Genomic DNA, 24279 nt, shown 5'->3' on the forward strand with positions numbered 1-24279 from the left:
ACTGAGGGTCTAACTTATCATGAGATGGAGATAAGTCATGGACATAAGCACGACAACTAAACACCCTCATGGGAATGGAAAATAAAGAAGACTGAGGGAACAATAGCCGATGAGGGGCCTTGTAGTTCAACACTCTGGAGGGCATGCGATTTATGACATAAGCAGTAGCAAGTACAACTTCTATAAAACCGTTTTGGAACATTCATATATAACATCATCCCTCAGGCTATTTCAAGGAGGTGTCTGTTATTTTTTTTTGCTACACCATTTTGTTGCAGTGTTCTTGCACATGAGCTCCTATGAATGAATCCATGAGAAGTAAAGAACTCATTGAGCTCACCATGGAAACATTCCTTCACATTGTCTGATTGGAAAATCTTAATTTCAACATGAAATTGTGTAAACACCATCCTCTGGATATCTCTCACAATCTTTGAAACTTTGCCTCTGCTATGCATGGGAAATACCCATGTATAGCGGGAGAAGTCGTCAATTAATGTGATAAAGTACTTATACCTACCCTTCGAAGTTATGGTAGTAGGCCCCCACACATCAGAATACACAATATGGAAACGGAAACTTGATCTTTTATTACTTGAATTAAATATTGTTCTACATTGCTTGCTCAACTGACATGTTTGACACTGGAAACCTGACACTAAACATGACTTAAATAAATAAGGAAACAAAGACTTCACTATTTCAAAAGACACATGACCTAACTGATTATGCCACAAAAAAAATTGACTCTTATTTGACTGACTATGCGACTTTGAGGATGACATCGAGAAACCAGCCTTGTTGTTGAGAGTGTATAGACCATCCACTAAGCTTCCTCTACCAATCGTCCTCTCAGAAGTTAAGTCCTGAAAAACGCATGAATCAGGAAAAAAGGTTACATTGCAGTTTAAAGAGTTTGTGATATTACTAATAGAAAGAAGATTGATGGGAAGCTGAGGGACATGCAAAACATTATTCGGGTTAAGTCCATGAGGAAGGGATATTGATCCTTGGCCTGCAATGGAGGAGAATATTCCATCTGCAAGTCTCACTTTATCCCTTCCTAACAAAAGGCTATAAGACTGGAACAAGTTTGGCTTACCGATCATGTGATTAGAGGCCCCTGAGTCAATGATCCAGGGGGAATCGGTGGCGATGGAGACATGGAAGGCAAAGGCTAAATTACTTGATGTAGACGCAAATAAAGTAGAAGGGGTACCAGTAACTTAATAGTCCATCTAGCGCAAAGCCCTACCATATGATTCCAAATGACTACGGAAGGAGTTCATGATATCTTCCTTGGGATCAAAGCCAGTGAAGTGCTCTCGAGTAGTACCGGTTGACACCCCAATAGATTGGGTTTCTTGGGTTGCTACATTTGCTGCACTATGTGCTGTATTAGGCTTCTTTTGACCCTATACCTTACCCTGTTCTTGGTTCTTTATAGTCCACTTGGCCTCCCATAGAGCTCCCAGCATGTGTCACGTGTATGTCTTGAATGCCGATAGTGGGTACAAAACAACTTGTCCTTATCATCAACTTTCCTAGAGTCATTTTTCTTTCCCATATTATTACCACCCATTGCAGCTAATGCCACCTGTTGCTCCCCTTCAGTTGTAACCATCACACTCCACCTACTTTCCTCAAACTGAACAAGGGCATACACCTCTTGAACTGAAGGCAACTCTTTACTTCCTTAAATCTGAACTCTAAGAGGTTCATATACGGGGTTTAGTCCCAATAAGAAGGCAAAACCCGTTACTGAGAAACCTGTTTCTTATAGGCTTTATCATCATCATCATGTTTCCATTCTATAGCTTGATAGTGGTCTAATTCCTTCCATACTGAGGTAAGGGCTGAATAATAGGCTGACAAACTATGGTTCCCCTGTTTACAGGTTGAGGATTTAGCTTGTAACTGGTAAATCTTGGCATAGTGCCTTTGCTCAGAATAGGTGGTTTTGGCTTGTTCCCATATCTCACTAGCAATGTCTGCCCACATAAAATTCTTCTTCACATCAGGTCCCATGGCTGCAAGAAGCCAAGACATCACCATATTGTTTTCTTGGTCCCACCGATCATGTTCAACTGTTCCACTCTTGGGTTCTTTCACTCTTCCATTTATATAACCAGCTTTTTCCCTTGCTGTTACATAAAGTTTTACACCTTAGCCCACTCCAGGTGGTTCAGGCCGTTTAAAGGAGTAATTGGCATAGGAAACATCATATTTTCAGCTCTCATACCAGCTGTACTACAGGTTCATGTAACCCCAGATGAGGCAGAATCATCATTTGCCATTGGTAGAGGCAGGTCAAAAGACAAAACTAAAGGCCGCAGGTGCACAAGACCAGTCCTCACTCAACTACTACCTATAACAGTCACAATTAGGGCACTAAACCCCAAAAAACTACTTCTGAAATAAAGAACACACTGCTGAGGTCCACTGGCAGCAACTAAACAGTCCAGAAACAATCCAGAAATAAAGAGCACTGCTGTAATCTACTGGCAGCAAATAAATAATCCAGGAACAGTCCAGAAATTTTAAAATTCAGCCACCATTGAACTGCACACTTCACACACCAACCAATCACAACACATACATGTGACAAAGGGGATCACATACCCCTGTACAGCACCTGTATGAAGGTGCAAATCCATGACTAAGCCTTCACAGCATCAGTCAAAAGAAAAGAAGAAGCTTCACAGCATTGGCCTCCTCCTACTAGGGTTACCTTGGTGCTAAAACCAAGGAAGAACCCAGAAGAAGCAACAAGAAGTGGTTCTGATCAGTCCGATTAGGGTTTCTTGCCTTCATTGTCCAAGAAATCAGAGAACTGAGTTGAATGGATATGACTCGGAGAAGAGACGACTCCTATTGCCCATAGTTGTGCTCTGATACCATGTCTTCTTTCTAGAAGAGAGAAAGGAGAGAAGAGAGGAGATAGGGAAGAAAAGTATGTGGGAGTCAGAAGATTGGGCTGGTGGCACCCAATTTCACATTTATAATAACATGCTGAAAAATAAAAGATGAAGTAATTACAAATATGTCCCTGGCTGCACACCCTAAAAATAAAACTTAAACAAGAGAACAGAACATGCTGACAGCACCCTAGGCTGACACCACTCTAACAGCAGAAATGCAACTAAAATCAACAACAATTTTGATTTCTTTACTTCTATTACCATGGAGGAAGTTCTGTCTCATACATCCTAAAAAGCCACTTTGGGTTTATCAGTGGTAACAGTATCTTTAGCAGCCTACAGCCTCTCCTTCACCCCCTGTGGGCAGTTTTTCTTCATCAATTGAGTTGATGGTAAGTGCACCTAACCTGCCTAAATCAGATTCTTTTGTTTCTTATTTGTAACTCAACTTGCATTTCTGGTCCACTTGGCTATCATGGGTTTCCTTCACCCATAATTCTTTTTACAAATATCCCCACCATATACCACCAAGCTGCTGCTACACCGTGCTAGAAGGAGACCATGGCCACTGAAGTTCAATCTTGATTGACAATGACACTCAGGACTTTGTTCCTCTTCCTCAAAATGCATCTATTATTGGTAGAAAATGGGCTTTCATAGTGAAGTTTCAGACGGTACTATTGAAAAATATAAGGGTTGTCTGGTTGCTCAAGTATACGAGGAGACATTTGCTCCACTGCAAAAAGTGACTGTTGTGGGGACTATTTAAGCTATTTCTACCAACACCGGACTATCTCACATATGGATGCTAAAAATGCATTTTTGCATTCCCATTTGGAAGAGATTGCCTACATGAAACCTCCTCCTAGCTATGTTAATGACAAGTCAATGTTTTGCAATTTGAAGAAATCCCTCTACTACTTAAAACAAGCTCCTCAAACTTGGTTTGGGCATTTAAGGTAGACTATTACAGAAACTAGCCATGCATAGAGTTGTTTTGAGTTTTGACTTCTTGTTCTCACATCACCATAAGCGAAGATTGACTCTCCCTCTCCTCTATGTAGATGATATTCTTATCACAGGTGATGATGAAGGGACTATTCAACAGCTTAAATCTCTTCTTCACTTATCTTTTAAAACAAAAGATCTTGCGCTGTTGACTTATAGGTTGGAGTACACTTAACTCCATGGACATTTTACAAATTAATGAAAGTATACATTAGATTTGATAAAACTTGCCCATATAATGGATGAAAAGCATGTAGACACTCTTAGGTATTTCAATGTCAAATACTCTAATGATGTTGATGATCTTCATGAATGTTGTTACGTCTAAGTCTAATATATCACTGCATTCTAAGATAATTAAGAAGCCTTATAAGTAATACATACACCATAGGTCTCCTCCAAGTGCTGCATCGCCCGATCAAACTCTTGCATGCCACAATATCTTAGATAATTTGCATCTCCCTGGTAATATTGATCATATTAACAATCAGACTAGATGTAATGTAATGATAGGCAGACCAAATCAAATAGTTAATAATAGAAAGATGACTATGTAATGGGGTGGAAGCAAATCTTTATAAGTCATTTCCACTAAAGGGTTAAAAAAACTGCAACTTTCTTATAGAACTTTCACAACTTCAAATTTCATCAGAAAAAAGCCTAATAGGTAACAAACTATTCAAAATCTGCAAACAGAAAACTTATTTGAATTTGCAGCGAGAGAAAAGGTATATAATGACAATTCCTTTGTTGTTGAATAGAAATTCTTCCTCTTGTCTTTTAGTTCCTTGAGAACTATTGGGATTGCTTGGCTTTTGATGGAGGTGATAGTCTCTAAACATGTGTTACATGGGTGGATCTTATAAAATAGGTGATCAAATGGAGAAGCAGGAGTTAATGAGAGCAACCAAATGGAAGACCAATTGTAGAATTGAGTCCAGGTCATTCTTTCTTGAGGAGATTAAGGGTAGCAATAACTTGGTACTGAAAATCAGTGGGGAGAAAAGGGCTATGGTGTACCTGAAATACAAATACTATTGCTAGGTTCAAAGGATTCATAGATTGGGCAATTTTTAAAGGCAAGAGAGCAAAGCAGAAAAATAAAATGCAATGAATCAGGAAAAGGGGATAAACCGATCGGGAGTATGTCGAGAGGATGATGGAAGAGAAAAGCATGAGATGCATCCACATGTTGATCTGATTGATGTTGTCTTAATAGAAGAAGGGTCTGATAAACAGATCCCGGATGAGAAGACCTAAGCATCATGCTGGCATCTCGAGAGAGGGGTGGGGAGGAAGCAGAGGTAGTCTATGGAGTGGAACACTTGCAATCATACCTGTGGAGGGATGGAAGATTTACAACAATGTTTTAAAATATGGAGGCATGACACGATGTGTTCCACTACCTAGAGGTGTAAGACATAGTTCAAAACACAAGAGGCATACACCTCTCGAGCACAAGGAAGTATAAGCCTCCACAGGAGTGCTTCCTTTTGATGAAAGATGTCTTTTTATTAAGAATTATGAGGATGCAATAACGCTAGCTGAAAGTGGGTCCTATTAATTGAAGGTGAGTGAGCTAGAGCGGAGCAGGATCCCCTAGATCAAAAATCCGAATTGGGCTGCATCAATAAAGTGTTAGGGGGTGTCTGAAGGGTGAAGCTTTTCTTTTCTTTCTTTACTTTTGTATGAAGTGTGCACGAGGCACATAAGGTGTACATCTCATGCAAAAGGCATTTGAGGCATGTGCTCAAAGGCATCAACATCTCCAACATGCGCCTTGGGTTGTTTTGAGCAGGGGTGCTCACGGTTTGGTAGCTAAACCGTGGGCTTATTTTCCAAATTGAACCACTACCATTGGTTTTTGGAAAGCCATGAACCGAAACCAAACTTACCAGTTGGTTAGCTGGTTCGGTTTTCCACCAATTTGATCCTTCGGTTTTTTGGTTTTTTGATATTTACTTCTTCTAAAAAAAATAATATATTAAAAACAAATATATAAATATTGGAAATACATATATTATATTATAAATAATAAATAATAAATAATAAATAACATATTATAAATTATAAATATATACCGGTCGGTTCGGTTAATCACCGGTTTTTCATATTGGTTAATTGAAACCGAACTGACTAGACATCTTATGTCTATAGGGAAGTAGAAGGCAAATTGGAGGCGATTATTATGAATATTTTGGGCGGTAGACCATGTGATTGAGTAGCTTTATTGGTTGATGGGGCAACATGTGGGATTGTGAACATTTGGGATACCAACAAAATTATAGTGAAGAAAAAAAAGTAAGACATTCTTTATTTCTATACATGTGAAACTGAGAGGAGAATGAATGGATGCTAGCGTTGACGTTTGGCCCTAATACTGACAACCTCAAACAATTGATGTGGAATGACTAGACAACTTAAGGGACATGGGAAGATGGAGATGCCCCTAGGTGCTCAGTGATGATTTTAGTTTTATTCTATTTGGTTATTAAAAGAACAAGGATACTCAAAGAAATAAGAGAATGCAGTAGTTTGCAAACTTTGTTAGAAAATAGGAATTGGTGGACTTGCTTCTACTGGTAGATAGATTCATGTGGACAAACAATTAGGAGAATCCTTGCCTAGCAATGTTGTATAGGTTTTTGATATCCTCAGATCTGGAGGATTTAGCTCCTAAAATCAATGTTTTAAAGATCGACTTGGAAACAGAGCCGCTTTTCCTTTCAATTTCCGGGTTAGCAGTTCAACCATCCAGGTTGAATGGTTCAAACAGTTTTGTTAAACATAATATGCATTTTGTAATGGCTTGCTTTCTTTATATCTTATTAGAGAAGATTAGAAAAGAGAGGGTGAGAACAACAACTGAGAAAGAAAATAAGGAAAAATGGTTACCTCCTATCTCTCTCAGATTTCTCTTCTCTCTCTCTTCCCCCCCCCCCCCCCCAACTAGTCTCTCTCTATTTTTTTCTCCCCCACCAACCAGTCAACCCTTCTCTTTCTTTTATTTTAATTTTTAAAAATTCATTTCAGTTTCATATTATGAAATTAAACCATAAACAGTTGCCCGGGTTGAATGGTTCAGTGGTTTGACCATCCGGTCAGAAGTTCCATGGCCATTCCAATGTTTTTTTCTTCTTCAAAAGGGCGGTTCAAGGGTGAAACAGAACCGGTAACCTGGTAACTATGAGATAAGTAATGGAAGAGGTGAGTAGAGACCTTTGATCAGAAGGAACCTGAATGACTGGGAAATGGCTCCTAAGACTGAGCTGCTGCATAAATGGGGTAATGTGGCAAACCGACCATCTCAGGCAGACACAAGAATTTGAAAGAAGTTGAAGGTATTTTCCTCCAGATTTCTCTATAAGAAGATCCCAGCAGCCAGTTTGGTTTTCTTTCCATCTTCAAATACTTAGGCAGAGAAAGGGCTGTAGATTAAAAGCCAAGCTGATCTCTTAGGTTAGTGTCCACCAAGGTTTAAAGTATTGATGCGATACCCCGATAGAAGGCATATCGTATTCATATCCATATCCATGGATATGGGATATGCGATGACTGGGTATGTATCCCATGAGTTGTGCGTATCATCACAATATGCCTTTGTATCGGGCCATATTCCACCGTATAGGTGGATACAATCTGATGCGCATACTGACCACTCTTGGATTGTTTTTGAACTTTAACAAAAATTGATAATTATAATTATAAAAAGTGAAATAGAACTATAAATATAAAAACTGAAATAAATAAACAATTTAAGATTTAATTTTCCCGAAAAATTTAATAAAAACTGAAAATTATAAAAATAATTCATGTTATCTTCCTTAAATTATTTACATGTTTTATTTTACATATAAATTATATGTTTAAAATGAAAACATACTTATTACTTGAAAAATAGAGTTATTGTTTATATAAAAATACTAAATAAATAAAATTTTCTAAAATTTTAATAAAAATTGAAAATTATAATTATAAAAATTAAAAGAGTGATAATTATTGTATGATGTGTACATGTTCTAGAGTCCCAAAATTGTTGATTGTAATGTTTATCTTCATATAACCTATTAAAGTGTGCATTTTTCATGTGTTTATACCATATTCATAGATAATTCAGCTTTAGATTTAGTGTATTTATGTGATTTGTATGCATTCCCCTAGCCTATCTATGCATTTTCATATCTTTTGTCCATATCCATGTGTTTCAAAGCATATCCACACCTATATCCGTATCTGAGCTGTCAAACGATACCTGATACCAATATTTTGATCCTTGGTGTATACAAGCTATTCAGGGGGAAGCATAGGGACTCTTTTTTGACACAAGTTCTCTTTTGGTATAATCTGTATTTAATCCCTTTATTTTCTGAAGGGATACACTTAAATCTTTCTCAAAAAAAAAAAAAAAAAGAATAAAAGAAGAAGAGAAAAAGGGAACAATTCACTTTGAGTAAAAAAGGCCAAAGATTAGGTCTGTATGCAGTCCATCCATCCCAAGACCCTAAATGGCTGGAACCAACATTTGGTAATGGCCTTATCAAGTTATGGATCTTTTGGATAGTCGAGGGGCTGATAACACTGCAACAGAAGAGTGACAGGGTATAGTGGCACCCTTGCCTGGTCCATTCCCAGACCTAGTGGCAAATAAGTGTATCAGGCCCAAAGTCACCAGACCATACTTTTCTTTGTTTAAGCTGTTCCCTACTGAAGCAGGAGACAAAATAAAAAATCTAGAAACAGTATTAATTACAAGTAACCCAGAAGTAAAATGAAAGGTGATCGTCCAAATTTAACACCATATTCATAAGCTATGGTTTTATACTTACTAGATCAAACCTTCGTCGGCATTTATCAAAGCTGTAATTATTTCCAAGGATTAATTTTCCATTATGAAGATGTTGATCACCCCTTGGGAAATCTATCCACTCTATGGAAAGAAGAATAGCCAACAAAAAACAACAGATTGATCAGTAACTAATTAAACCCAGAAGCAATTCAACTCGAAGTTAAGAAACTAGAAGTATAAATTCAATTAATCTACATACTCTTACCTGGATGCCCAAATTCATTTCCCATGAAATTTAGGTATCCTTCTCCACCTAACCCCATTGTGACTAGCCTAATCATTTTGTGCAATGCTATTCCACGATCTATGACAGGAGTAGATGGTCTGTCAAGAGCCATGAAATCATACATGTCCTGAGAAAGCAAAAGAAGAGAAAAAGAAGAATTATAAAAAAGATAATAATATATAAAACTCATCTAGATATACCAACAAATTGTTTCTAGAATTGTTAAGTATAACAAAAATACAAAATGTTAATGGTTGTAGAGAAGCTACACAAGGGGGTTTTTGCACCTGAGATGCAATGTGAGGTGCACACCTTTTTGAAGCAAGGCACAAAATTAAAAAATAAAATAACAATGCAAAAAATAAAATAAAATATTGCAAAAATATATTAATTAAAAATACATACTTAAATTTTAAAAGAAATCAAATATTTTAAAAAACCTATCGGTTCAAATTAAAATACATAAACACAGCATATAAACATATTCAAAGTAAAAATGTAGAAATGAAATCAAACATTACATATAATACATATTTAAGAAACTTACAATTCAACCATGCAAAACTTTCAATATCTTTGTTTTTTCCTAATTGCATTACTTCAAGTAGTTAATTTGATGTTAAACATTGTGCATTATTAATTCTACGAGCCACCTCTATACCAAGCCCCTCAAATATTTTAAAAAACCTATCGGTTCAAATTAAAATACATAAACACAGCATATAAACATATTCAAAGTAAAAATGTAGAAATGAAATCAAACATTACATATAATACATATTTAAGAAACTTACAATTCAACCATGCAAAACTTTCAATATCTTTGTTTTTTCCTAATTGCATTACTTCAAGTAGTTAATTTGATGTTAAACATTGTGCATTATTAATTCTACGAGCCACCTCTATACCAAGCCCCTTGAGGCAAACCCAAACAAGCCCATGCCAAGGTCTTAAATTCTTAATTTGTATATAAAAATATTAGTTTTGTAATTTTAATTGTTTTTTTATTTTTTGAAAATATCTTATATTAAGAAGGATGAGAGAACACTAGCAAAACGGGATTCTACTCTGCCCTAGAAAGTGAGCAGTTGGGGGTCGGGGGGAAGAGCCCTTGGCCCAGCCACTATACTAGGAAAAGCACAAAGATGGGCTGAGGCGCACACCTGGGCTGAAGCACAAGGTGCACTAAACACACCGGGCGCTTGCCTTTTCAAAGGCATTGCGCCTGGGCCTAGGCACACCTTTTAAATCATCGAGTCAGTTTGTCCATTGGTTTCAAGATCAAAGTCAACCTTGTACATAAGCGCTTAAAAGTATAGTATTCTAGTCTGGCTTCTTTTTAGCCTGCATAGATACTTTTGGCACTTCTTTTAGCCTACATGGATACTTCTCTTTATATATCCATGTGAACAATAAACTGTAAAAAGAAAAGTGATATGACCATAATGTTAACTCAAAATTACCTTGTCCATTAACCAGAATGCAATAGTTTTGTCACCAACCAGTGCTTGGTCATGACTCTCAGCATAGGCAACACATTTTTCCAACCACCTTCTGTTGGTAAGTGTATGAACAATATCTCCCATTTCCCAATCTTCATCCCTTCTCCTGTATGGATTATCAAGATGGGCAATAAGTAAACAAATTGCAACACGAAGACTACATAGTTTTGATGCAGTAACTCAACTTGCAAAAGCATCTAAGCTAAACAAGAAGTTCTAAAATAACCACATCAGGAAATATCAGCCACCCATCTTCAAGGGAGTTCTTATCCACCTAAGACTCTAAGGGATTAGAATAAGTCCCAAGATTAGAGACCAAGACCATCCATGAGAACCTAGATGGTATATCACGAGGGAACTCTACAACATGAGGGCCAAACAGATTACAAAAAGTGCTGAATAGAGCCACAAACTGGACAACTACATCCCCTAAGGCTTTCAACCTAGCACCTTGTAAGAGTGATCTTTAAATCAACAAAAACAACAACCGAGAGTAAGGTACTTTGATACAAGAAGAATGTCCCAGACTCCTTGCATACCACATGAAGAAATGAGCTTCCATTGGAGCTTCCTCCAAAGCACAAGCAGGAATAATAGCAAAATTAAAATCACAATCAATGATAAAATCAATCTTATCCCATATTATACCATAAATCTAAAGTAATAGTCAGATGGTTGAGGACCAACAGTCAGGCTATATGGCAGCATAGACAATTTATAAAGGAAATCAAATGGTTGAAGGCAAGCTGAATTAGCATTTCAATGGAAACGATCAGAAAATGCTAAGGGTAGACAATGAGTTCGTAGGGAACAATTGTTTGGGCTCGGTTGTAATTGTATGCTTATAAGGGATAGGCGGTAACACTGGCATATATGTGAGGGGACATTAACTTGTAAATACTATATTCTTTCTTAAATAGCAATAAAACTTCTGTTACCAATTAAAAACATAAAATGTTCCTTCTCCTTCATGCTTCAACTCATTCAATTCTTTTGCAGGCCCAAATATTACAGAGGATGAAAAAAAGCAAGCAAAATCCCCTTAAAAGATAGGAGAATTGACTCTAAAGCAGGACTGTGTGGACCCCACCCCCTTTATAGATACCCTGAGATACTAAACTCTACTGTCAGGAAAAAGAAAGCTACAAAGACACCGAATAATATATCCAGTTTTACTTCTAAGCACAATAACTTCATGAGAACTTCATATTTCACATTTTAATGAAAAATCTTACATGGAACTGGTTTCTGATAAATAACAATTGAAATATCTTACTTCTATTACATGCAAACAGAATTATGTTGGTACTCAACAATAGAATCTCTTAAGGACACAAATGAAACCAAGGGAGCTCTTCTTGAAAGCATTGCTGTTAAGGTTGTTCTCCGGGTGAAAACATTGGAAGTCTTTCAGCCTCTCTAATATCTACCGATGGAATTATTCAGCATTGGAAAATTGTGGCAGATTCCTCATCAGCTAGAATGATCATTATTAGAACTTGGACTCCTCCAAGGCTCCAACAGCAAACTTGATCAAGAAAATTTTTGATGGATATAGTTTGGGCAATCCAGTTTTACCTGGAATAGGTAGTGCAAAGCAATGCCTTAACAATATTTTCAGGCCCTATTGGAGTGGGTAACCATAAAGGTCAAATTGATGGTTGTCGACCTGTGGTGCAAGGGTTGAGACTGGGAAAATCTTTATACTACACAAATATAGTGGTGGTGGGATGGTGCAACCAAAATGATGCAGGCCCTTGGGCGTATAGAACATAATAAGGGATATAAAACAGGTTGGCAGAGGAGATGAGTGCAACTTTCAAATGGCACATAGATCAGCAAATGGTTTGGTGGCAGGTTAGCAAGACAAGGAGCAAACTGAAAGCAAATTGGAAGGTGATTTCCCAACAAAGAAGACACCATAAATAAAAGTTTTAAATGAAGAGGGTGGGAGTAGCATTACTAGCCCTTATGGGATGCATGGTACACTGTGCGCATACACTATTATTTCCTCTAATTAAAATAAGTGACCAGTTTCTTACTAAGGAACCTAGGAGTAGCTCCAATAGGTGATAAAATGAGAAAAAGTCGAATGAAGTGATTTGGTCACATGCATAGAAGACTATCTTCAGCATGCATAGAAGAAGTTAACTGTTAGAAATTGGAGGGGCTAGAGAGCTAGGGGCAGACCAAAAAGGACTTGGGTGGAAGTGGTAAGAAATGATTTAAATGCCCATAATTTGACAATGGATATGGTACTGAACAGAACAGAATGACAAAGCAGGATTCATGTAGCTGACTCCATATAGTTGGGACAATGCTTATATGATGATGATGATGATGACCAGTTTCTGAAGAGTTTGGATCTGCTACCCAAAAGGCACTACCCACACAGCTTCCAATATGATCTACAGCAGCACATCTTAAACATGTTCCATACTTCTATGTTGTCATTAATGGGATTATACTTTTGAGACAGCAATCATGTTTGAGATATGAGGCTATAGATCATAGCATCTTGTGGGTAGAAGATCCAAACTCGTTTCTGATAAAAAAGAATGAGAAAGGCATGGTGGACATCAGGGGGGAAATAGTATGGCAATGATTGAAGCTCTTGAGGCAGTTAAAAAAACACAGTTGGAAGTTTAGCATGGTTGCTGTTGGTTCAATGCAAAACATGCAAACCTTTTTCTATTGCATGGAACTGGTAGTCTATGAGTAATTAACTTGTTATGTAATCATGGATGAAATGGATGTTTACGTCTTGAGTGTGTCAGATGTAATTATTTTTACAGATAAAAGAATCTATATCACCAATTACAAAGTATATTATGTATGGAGTACAGAATATCCCAAACATAAATCTTTAAGGCATCTTCTTGTCCTCTAGTTCTGAATTTGAAATATTTGAGATAGATGGATTGTCTTCACATTCCTAAAGAAATGGAAACCGGATATCTTCTTGAAAAGAGATATGCAAAAAATGCAATGTGCCAATCAGCTGGTTGGTAAGGTCTCCTGCTGGTCGTAGTGGAGACTTGGGATTGAATCCCACCTGCACCTGGGTTGGGGGATGGGCTACCCCCCATTGTGTAGCCCTTCAAAAGAAATAAAAAAGGAGATATGCAAAAACCAATGAAGGCATTGAATTTGGGAATTTCAGCTCAGACTTACTTGAGAATCTCAATCCACTTATCAGCAATGGCCATATGTAGGCGATAATCAAATCCGACACCACCATCTTGAATAGGAATGCAGAATGTTGGCATTCCACTGACCTATAAGCAGAAAATATTTAACTAGATTCAGAAAATGCACATAAAAATGGTCAATAAGGAAAATTTGCAGTTGTAACATAGTAATAACTTGTAATGTTATTACTGAGTTATCTAAACAAGAAGTGAGCGGGTCATATATGTTCTGGTGGGGTTACAAATGGAGGTCCAACAGATTAGCATGTAGAACAGATGATTGTATTTTGAATGGTAGTAGGGATTACGGAACACATGGATTCTATAGATTGCTATATCTGAACATATAACATTCCTTTTCTCATTTAATAAAGTTACCAGTTAACCATAAAAAAAGAAAAAAAAATGTTGTGAATGTTAGCTATTGAATCTTTAAGGTCATGAACTCATGATGTAGATATGTAAGCAAGGAAAGAATCCAGTAAGAAATATAGTTTTCCAAATCCTACGCAATTTTCAGAATTTGTGTCATGGGTATTAGTGCTTTTGAGTTTTTTGAATTTATTTTCTAATGGTAGGTGTCTTAATTATAAGGTTTTAACTCTTCTATAAATTTACTATTAGTCTATCAACATTACTATTTATGGTATCTTTTGGACTTATATTTATAGCAATTTCCATAATTACTGTTTATAGTAAAATTGTGATTTACAATTTTTAGTAACTTCCGGTTTCTTTACATCAAGTTAGTTTCAGTAGGAGTATAGGACTAGTAAAATGTGTTTTTAAAGGGTCAGCCAGTCATATCATAGGTAAGAATTGGTGGATCTGTTCAAGAATTGGTGGAATGAAATGAGTTTTAAAGGGTCAGCCAGTCATATCATGGATAAGAAACTGAAAGCCCTGAAAGAGAAAATTAAGGTGTGAAGAAGAGAGGTGTTAAGGGGTGTAGAGGTAAAGAAAAGATGTCCAGATATCATTGAGGAGGTGCATAGGGCAGAGAAAGAGGAAAGGGTGTCAGTATCATTGTTGGGAACTTATTAAGGGGAACCTACTAAAGGTTTTCAAGTAATTCCATACATCTGTGCCTGTAGAAAGAATCTTGAACCTTACATTCATTAAACTGATTCCAAAAAGAAAGGAGCTGTGGAACTAAAAGACCTCAGGCCTATTAGCCTCATCAGAAGTGTTTATAAAATTATAGAAAAAGTGTTATCTAAAAGGGTAAAGCCTGTATTAGGAGAGATAAACTCAGACAATCAAGGGGCTTTTGTAGATGGTAGACTGATGTGATGGTTGATGCGGTGCTGGAGGCAAATGAGATGATTGATGCTAAGCTAAAAAGTAGAAGGAATGGGTTGTTGTGTGAGATTGACTTAGAGAAGGCATATGGTCATGTGAATTGGCAATTCTTGATTATATTTTGAGGAAAATAAACTTTATCTCTAAATGGAAAAACTGAATAAAGGTGTGCATCTCCACTTCTCTCTTCTCAGTAATGGTGAATGGGGTGGCAGTTGGAAGCATCAAAAGCTCCAGAGGAATTAGCCAAGGGGACCCCCTCTCACCATTCTTGTTTAGTTGTGTTATGGAAGCTTTGAACAAGATGGCAAAGAAAGCAGTAATGAGAGGTTTGGTGGAAGGTTTTGTGGTGGGGGAGGAGAGGGTGGAAATGTCCTTGTTACAATATGTGGATGATACTTGATTTTTTCTGCAATGCTTCTCAGCATCATGTAGAGATCTTAATGGCAACATTAACATGGTTTGAAGTAGCCTCAGAAAAATACCTGTCAAAAGGGGGTAAGAAAATAACGAACTTCCTTCTTCCTTCTAGTATGGCAGCAAGCATTGAAAAGAAAACGAGGAACTTCCTTTGCACAGATTGGAAAGAAGAGAAGAATTTTTAAGAGTAAGGAGATTGAAGGTGATGAGCAAAAAAAAGAAGAAATGAAAAAAAGGAGAGAAATGTAAACATATTTTGATTTTGATTTTTTTTAAGTAGGATCCCAAATTGTTATTTTTTTTGGGTAGCTTTGTTGACAGTTTGGGCTCAAGAGTATTTTGTCACCTTGTTACCTGGGTAGTAATTAATATTTCAAATTCATCAAACCCAATGGATATAACAGCTATCTAAGCTCATATATTCAGAACCTAAGATGATACACAATGAACCATAGTAAACAGAATGAACAAATGAAGTGTCTCCATACACAACCACAAAGAAAACATTCGGTTGATATGCTCTTTATTAATGGAAGCACATCTTCATGCTGGTAACCCATGTATTCTAGTGAAGATATGGCATAGGTTCTTCATGGAGAAAAAGAACTTCACTTACATCTTCACCTATGGTAACTGCCTCAGGGAAGAGTCCACGAATAAGATCATTTACTAGCATCAGATAAATAATAGCATCTACATCAGTTGCATAGCCAAAGTACTCATTATAGTTTCCTGTGAATGCTACCTGCCAGCAGTGTAAAGTAGAAATGGTAAACATGAAAATGAGGAGAAAGCATAACAACACAACTGACATCTAGAGAGAGGACAAAAAAGAAAAGCAAGATCTGAAAAGTGAAAATGAGAAAATACTCCAGATTTACTCGTTAAGAACAAGATAAGTATGAAATTGAAAAAAAAAAAAACTTAGGTGATGGCCTCTTCAGTACAAACAAAACAACTTTCCATATTGATAGAGCAAATTGCCATTTCCCAGCATACAAGAGCTACCCTGTGGATATTTAGCTTGCTTGACATTTGGAAATTTCTATATTAATAAGGTCTAATGAGGAAAATTCTTTATCTGAACCAAATGAAGAACCATTTGAAAATTTTGATAATACAACATACAAAGTGTATCAAGACATTCAAGTGTAAAATTATCAGAAATATATTCTAAACAGCATGCAATTTATCAGTAACAGAGACTTATCAATATCAAGACTTTCAATAAAGTTCACCACTTCACCCCAATTAAAACCACCCCTCCACTGACTAGTAAATGTCCTGCCAATTTAGGCCTTTGGAGTACCTCAGGATCCATTAGAACAAGATGTTTTCTAGCCAATCACAGCATGGTTGGCCCATGTAGAAAGTGGGTCATGTAGATCATAAGAGAATTTAACAGTATGCCACTCCATTCCAAAGTAAGTCCACTACCTCCACCACCATGGCTAAACATAGGACCACCATGTCCTCTTCGAACTCCATGACCTCCCCCTCTTACTACAACAAATGCTCACCTATCAGAAGTAGTTGTGCTTTTTGTAGGTCCAAGAGAAATCCTACAGAGTCGAGCGAACACCTCCTCAAGAGTGGGGAGAGCAAAACCACCCAATATCTTTGCTCTAACCGACTCATACTAACTTTAAACTCACCAAGAACTGGGTCACATCAAGTTGTTCCCTCTGTTGTTGCTTAATTTTAACATCTAAGGTTAAGGGATGAGAGATGTTGGGTTCAGTCCTGAGATTTCTGATACTAACATAGTACTCTGATTTCTCTATTGCAAATTGAAGTAATCTTGGTTAAGATGGTGCACTCTTGTAGTGTTATCTTAACAAGTGTAAAGATTCTTAGTTTTCAAAGACAAGCATATCAATTGATACATTTTATAGTTGTAGTTTTCAAAGAGCAATCACAACACACCATGTCATTGCAATAGATTAGCAATTTATAGATAAGAAAATTCACTAAGTAGGAATACTATTGCAAAGGAATATCCAACAAAATGCTCCTTTACCTAAAACAAAAACCATATACCAACTGCAAATTATGATCAATGAAAGAAGCAAGTTGTATTTGAGGCATATTTCTACCCATAATCATGCCCTAAACATCAGAAATAATATTCCATGCACTATTTATGATGTAAAAAATCATCGAATTATTTCATCACCAACTACTCAAGGAGTCACTTCCTTTAGAATGAGCCAAGAGCACATAAGCATGCCAACCAAAGAAGTCGATCTCCAATATTCACCTGCAACCCATGATGAGTGTACATCATTGAAGTAACACCATCAAATCTGAAACCATCAAATTTGTACTCTTCCAGCCACCATCTTGCATTTGAAAGAAGAAATCTTAGAACCTAAAAGAATCATATGAGGAATGAATTAGTTCATTTTGACCATAGAAATCAACACCAGAAAAGAATTAATAACATTCATGAGAAAATATAATAACTAAAAGATTAACACAAAGAAATCTTCATTCATCAAAAAAAAAAAGGTTAAACACAAAGAACATACTTCCCAGTGTCCATAGTTGAAAAGGCGAGAATCCCACATCCAATGATATCCACGAGATCCAGAGTGGAAGTACTGACCGTCGGTGCCATCAAACATGTTCAGCCCATCCAACACATTGTTTGATGCATGGCTGAGTACAATATATATTTGCAGTCATAAATCAGATTATGAGAAATTCGTATCAATACAAAAACACCACAAGTGAGAAGAATATGAAATAGTCAGATTTTATAACATAATATTTCCGAAACCTATATAGAAAATCACAATATATGCCCTTCTTATGAAACTAAAGAAAGATCTCCAAACTTGGACTTTCATAAAGGCATATACAGAATAGAATACCAAGCCAATGGATGACAAGAGCCGAAAGGAAAAGAAACATGCACAAGAGGAAGACCTAAAAGGAAAATTCAAAGCTCTGCTTCTCCAAGAATTAAAGCAACACCAACATCAATAGTAGAAAATTTCGAAATGAAAAGCCATGAGCAGAAATGCACCGACCAAAGATCCAAATAAACAAGAAACACTAAAAGACCACAATAATCTGCTGAATACCATCAATACAAGGAACCACAAGACACCACTACCCAAGCACACCTGACTACCAAATGAAACCTTCAAATTGAAGAAACTGAAAAGCAATAATCTCGTGTAGATTTACTGGTAAGTCGATTTTAAGAGAACTGTCAATACACCAGAAATTAAGAAAAAGAAAGTAGAATCATAAACTAGAAATCATCATCATCCATGCCTTGTCCCATAATCATAAATCGTCATCATCTATTTAAAACCATATCCACTGTCAAACTATTAGTGCTTAAATCACTTCTTACTACTTCTATGTTTCTACCCATGTTCTTTTTAGTCTACCCCTGGCTCTTCTAGCTCCCTCCACTTGTAACATCTCCCAGAAGAAAGACAGAAACTGAAACAAAACCCCCATACATAAACCTAAAAAATTAAAGCGACAACATAAAATAGTTCATATAGTCAATTACAAGACAAGGTTTTATTGTGTTGACACTGCTCCAGAATGGATGGTAAATGTTAGTGGTGTTGTATGTACTACTTTGGATTTTCCTGCTTATTTAAATACGTTGTAGTTTGCCTAATATTAAAAAAATGTAACAATAAAGTTTATCAAAAAAATTGTAGCAATAAAGGCTCACCTTCTAGTTGCATTGTACCACTCTCTCTGAGCAAAGATTTAATGCTTGTTCAACAAGTGCAATATCAGAAGCTTCCATGGCCTCTGTAAAGAAAAAGTGGGTAAAAGTATTCTATTCATGTTTATTGCCATTGTATCTTTTTTACTTAAGAAGTGCTTTCTCATCATTGGTGTTGGTTTCCTTGCCAGCAACAACATATATGCAAATACACAGGCAGATGGGCTGATTCAGCACCCTCTAAGAACCAAGCTGGCCCCACTGAAAATTTCTTTTAAACTATGTTGTCCTAACTGGACTACCCTTGTTGGACTCAACCTGGTCCAGTCCACTAGTTTCTATTTTGCTGTATTTCTAATTTTAGGAGTTCATAAGATCCTACTTAGCAGTCGGCTGCAGTTTTGTAATTATACCAAAATTTTATTTTAGTCAGAGCTTTGAGTTCTATAAATACATGTCAATTTGTTCGGAACAGAAAAATGGAATGAGAATTGCACTTAATTTTCTGTTCTTCCCTACAGTTTTTCTTTTTCTCCTCTTAAAATCAGTGTTGGAGAAAGATGTGATTTCATTTTTCTCATTGTTAGTATCCACTAGTACTCTGCTACTAGAAGAAAAGCAGCAACTATTCTCTGGATTTTCCACTAGATTCACAACATACCTTCTTGGATACTTTGAAGCAGTAAATCTCCATCTTCATTGCAGATTAAACTATCCAGATTTGAGGTTTTGCAGAAGATGAACGTGTATAAAGCTGATCTATCACCCTTAAATCAATGACAGCAAACCAATAGATCTTTCACTGCTTTCATCCTCTTATCGTCTTTGATCTCATTGACTGCAACTGCATATAACAGAGAGATCACTCCTTTCTGGATGCCTTACTCTGTTAGTTACTTGTAACCCAACTTCTGGTGGGCATGAAGTTTAACCTTCTAACCACCTGAATCCGTGAGTTGATCAGACAAACTATGCATGTCCAAATCAAAAAAGAATTCACACCTTCCACCCAGATACAGCAAGGACACTTGATGGATCAGGTGTCTAAATCCAACACAATGGAGCATCCTTGTACAGGTATCTAGGAATCATAAGTTCTCACCTAAAATTGGTCCAGTAATTCATATACTTGATCCCCATCAACGACTTCTCAGTTCACAGTCAACAGTGCAACCCTCTTCCCCAGATTTTAAATCTTTACTTGAAATTGTAAGTCAATTTCAAGTGGCAAATTCCTCTACAGTTAAGGACAAAGTGATAATGGAATGGAAACCTCCAGAAAATAACAAGATTAATCTGAATGTTGACAGGAACTCCTTGGGTAATCCAGGCCCAGTGGCTGTTGGGGGTATGGGAGGTAAGATTGTGGTAATGTACTTAGGCCTGACTGGACTTGGGGATTCTTTGAGAGCTGTGTCAATGGCACTGCTTCAAGGACCAAGGATAGCAAAGCATCTTGGGTTTCAACAGGTGGATGTGGATGGGGATTCACAATTAGTCATAACTTGGACAAGCTGTAATACTTCAGGTGCTTGGTTGTAGAGGCATACCCTAAGTGAAATTGATTGTGTAGCTAAAGAGATGGGCAGTACCTTTAAATGGGATTGGAGAAATGTTAATGGGATGGCAGACTCATTAGCTAAGCAAGGGGTCTATGGGCAGTAATTATTTTGGCCTAAGTTGCAATTGACATACTATTGTAAAACAAATAGGTTGTAGGAAGTTCTTCCAGCATCTGGTTGTACTCTTTTTATTCTGATTAAATAAATTTTCATTTTGCTGATAAAAAAAGCTTGTGGGGTGAGGTTATATTGGGTACATCTGAATATGAATAGTGATAAAAGCTTGTGGTAGCTTTATCTTTTGAGAGTCGATTTCAATTACAGTTACTATCAGTCCCACTCTGCACAGTTAACTGAATTTCTAAAGGTAATCTCATTTTCTTATTCAACCTCATCACCATGTCAGGATATTATTCCTTTTCATCTCTTTGCAGGAAAACATGGTTCTATTGGTTACACTTCTGGAATACTCCCCTGGCTATGCAAACTCCCTTGTATCTCAAATACGTCGGAATCCCTACTCTCCCATACGAAAAAGAATCAAAATTAAATGAGAGAAAAAGAAACAGATATCCAATATGTACCAGGCCAATTAGCCCAGAAAAGATACAGAACAAAAAGAGGCAGCACAAAAACAAAAAAATAGTGAGAGAGACAGAGAGAGAGAGAGCATACTAGTAGGGCTGCAATCAAATCGAATCTAATGAAATACTTCAGGCTTGAGTTCAATTAGGATCGGCTCAGGTTCGATTCTAATCGAGTTCAAATCTGAAGGCAAGCTCAATTAGTAATTCAAACTCGAGCTTGACTAATAAAAAGTTTGGCTCGATTAGTTATTATAAAAATATGATTTTATATTCTATATAATATAAGAATATACTATATATTTAATATATATAATATAAAAATATACTCATTTTTAAGCTTTCGAGCCAAACTCAAGCTCATAGAATATTTAACCAAACCAAGATCGAATAAAGAAATAGAGTTCAAATCTGTTTGTCCTGTAGCTACAGTAGTTCGAACTAGGAGAAGAGCAAAAGAAGAAGAAGAAGAAGAAGAGAACAGTCAAACATGATAGCCTAAACCCTATTAGTCGACCCTAATATGGATTAGCCTCTAATTAGTAGTACAAAGGCTAAACTGCCCCCACTTAAGTATGGGACAGGAAGTCTCTATTAAAACTGCCACATAAGCACATAACTTAACAGAAATAAAATGACTAATCTACCCTTATTCAGCTAGCTCTAACACTCACTCTCAAGCTGGAGAATATATGTCATATAATCCCAGCTTGTTACATATATAGTTCACTCTCCCTGAGCTTAAGCCTTTTGTAAACAAATCTGTCCATTGATCACCTGAGCCCACATGTTCTGTGCTTATCTCTCCAATAAGGACCTTCTCCCTCGCAAAGTGGCAATCAATCTCTATGTGCTTTGTTCTCTCATGAAAAACAGGGTTAGATGAGATGTGGAGTGCAGCTTGATTCTCACATTACAATTTCATAGGTCTATCCACGGAGAACCCGATTTCTTGTAAGAGATTCCTCAGTCATACTAATTCACATGTATGGCTCTGTATTCGGCTTCAGCACTGCTCCTTGCCACAACCGTCTACTTCTTACTCTTCCATGTCACAAGATTTCCTCAAAGAAATGTGCAGTAACCTGTAGTAGATCTTCTATCAGACACAAAGCCTGCCCAATCTGCACCTGTATACCCAATTACTTCAAGTCTTCCTCCTGGTTTGTACAATAACCCACGGCCTGGAGCTCCCTTCAGGTACCTTACAATTCTAAGAATTGCATCCCAGTGAGGTATCCGAGGGTTCTGCATAAATTGGCTCACCACACTGACTACAAAGGAGATGTCTGGACTCATGATAGTCAAATAGTTCAGCTTCCCCACTAACCGTCTATACCTTCCAGGATCATCAAATATTTCCCCTGTATCAATGCTCAACTTAGCATTTGGCTCCATGGGAGTTTCAACCGGTTTTGCACCTAACAGTCCTGTTTCATCCACCAAATCAAGAACATATTTTCTTTGGCACAGGTTTACACCTTGTCTTGATCTAGCAACTTCTATACCCAAGAAATACTTCAATGTCCCAAGGTCTTTTGTTTGAAAATGATTTTGCAGAAATACCTTTAGTTTATCAATCCCCAATTTGTCACTACCAGTTATGACAATATCATCCACATAGACCACTAATAAAATCTTTCCGGCTTCTGAATCATAGCTTAACACCGAGTGGTCAACCTGGCATTGTTTCATTCCAAAATTCTGCATCACTTCACTAAATTGCCTTTTTCAATCCATAAATAGCCTTTTTCAATCTGCACACCTTACCATCCTCCCCCTGAGCAACAAACCTAGGTGGTTGCTCCATATATAGCTCCTCCATAAGGTCACCATGAAGGAAGGCATTTTTATGTCAAGTTGAAATGGCCAATCATACATAACTGCTAGGGAAATTAAGACACGGACAGAGCCAATCTTAGCCACTGGAGAGAATGTCTCCATATAGTCCACCCCATACAACTGTGAATAACCTTTAGCAACAAGTCTGGCCTTCAGACACTCCACGCTACCATCCGGCAAGTATTTAATAGTATACACCCATTTACAACCCACAACATGCTTACCAGGAGGAAGAGTAGTGAGCTCCCATGTTTGAGTATGATGAAGGGCAGAGAGTTCCTCCTCCATTGCCTGCCACCACCCAGGTGAGCTAAGAGCCTCTTGGACATTCTTAGGTATAGAAATAGATGACAACAGTGAAACAAACTGGCAATGTGAAGCGGAAAGGCGAGAGACGAGAGACTGAAACAAAATTGGAAATGGGATGGAGGGTACAACTACGTTTACCTTTTCGTAAAGCAATGGGAAGATCAAGTCCTGAAGGTTCTGGGACAGGAGCAAGAACAGGATCCACAGACAAGGTAGAAGCTGGAGTAGGAGCCGGTGTCTGTCAATGAGTATACACATGCCATATCGGTGGTCGTTCAGAAGGGATCTGCATTGGAGGAGGTGAAGGGCCAACCCCAACTGAAACACCCGAAACGGGATCACTGACTGGAAGAGGAAGAGGAAGCAAAGGTGGAGAAACTAATGCTTCAGGATCTGAGAAGAAGGGGACAGACTCAAAAAAGGTGATATTAGGACAGACATAGCACTTCCAAGTAATGGGATTGCAACACTTGTACCCTTTTTGAGTCTGAGAGTAGCCAAGAAAGACACACTTAATAGAGCGTGCATCTAGCTTGTCTATCCCAGGACTCAGATTGTGAACAAAGCACACAACCAAAGATGCGGGGTGTTAATGGAAAGGGAGACAAGGTGGGGAACAAAATAGAGAAGGGAGACCGACCATGAAGAATGAAGGAAGGCATCCGATTAATAAGGAAACACGCAGTAAGTACAACATCATTCCAAAATCGTTTAGGAACACTCATATGATGAAGAATAGACCGAGCGGTTTCAAGGAGATGACGGTTCTTTCATTCAGCCACTCCATTTTGTTGAGGAGTGGATGCACATGAAGTTTGATGAATGATGCCATGCTGTTTTAAATACTGTTGAAAGGAAGTAAGAAA

At 37.4% G+C, this 24279-nt stretch overlaps 1 protein-coding gene across 2 annotated transcripts in view; it reads right to left on the minus strand.

Moving 5' to 3' along the window:
- LOC148847333 (1,4-alpha-glucan-branching enzyme 1, chloroplastic/amyloplastic-like) overlaps positions 1–24279 on the minus strand; it is a 104952-nt gene that overhangs the window by 13553 nt on the left and 67120 nt on the right. For both annotated transcript variants that reach the window (XM_088952042.1, XM_088952041.1), the window contains exons 12-19: positions 17948–18077; positions 17677–17787; positions 16033–16161; positions 13678–13781; positions 10465–10609; positions 8981–9128; positions 8756–8856; positions 4314–4391 (exon numbers count right to left, since the gene is read on the minus strand). In XM_088952042.1, coding sequence (XP_088808168.1) covers positions 4314–4391; positions 8756–8856; positions 8981–9128; positions 10465–10609; positions 13678–13781; positions 16033–16161; positions 17677–17787; positions 17948–18077 — 946 coding nt within the window. The remainder of the gene's footprint in view (positions 1–4313; positions 4392–8755; positions 8857–8980; positions 9129–10464; positions 10610–13677; positions 13782–16032; positions 16162–17676; positions 17788–17947; positions 18078–24279) is intronic.

Source organism: Nelumbo lutea, chromosome 6 (genome assembly GCF_056320005.1).
Source record: "Nelumbo lutea isolate HS-2025 chromosome 6, American lotus-T2T, whole genome shotgun sequence".
NCBI classification, from domain to species: Eukaryota; Viridiplantae; Streptophyta; class Magnoliopsida; order Proteales; family Nelumbonaceae; genus Nelumbo; species Nelumbo lutea.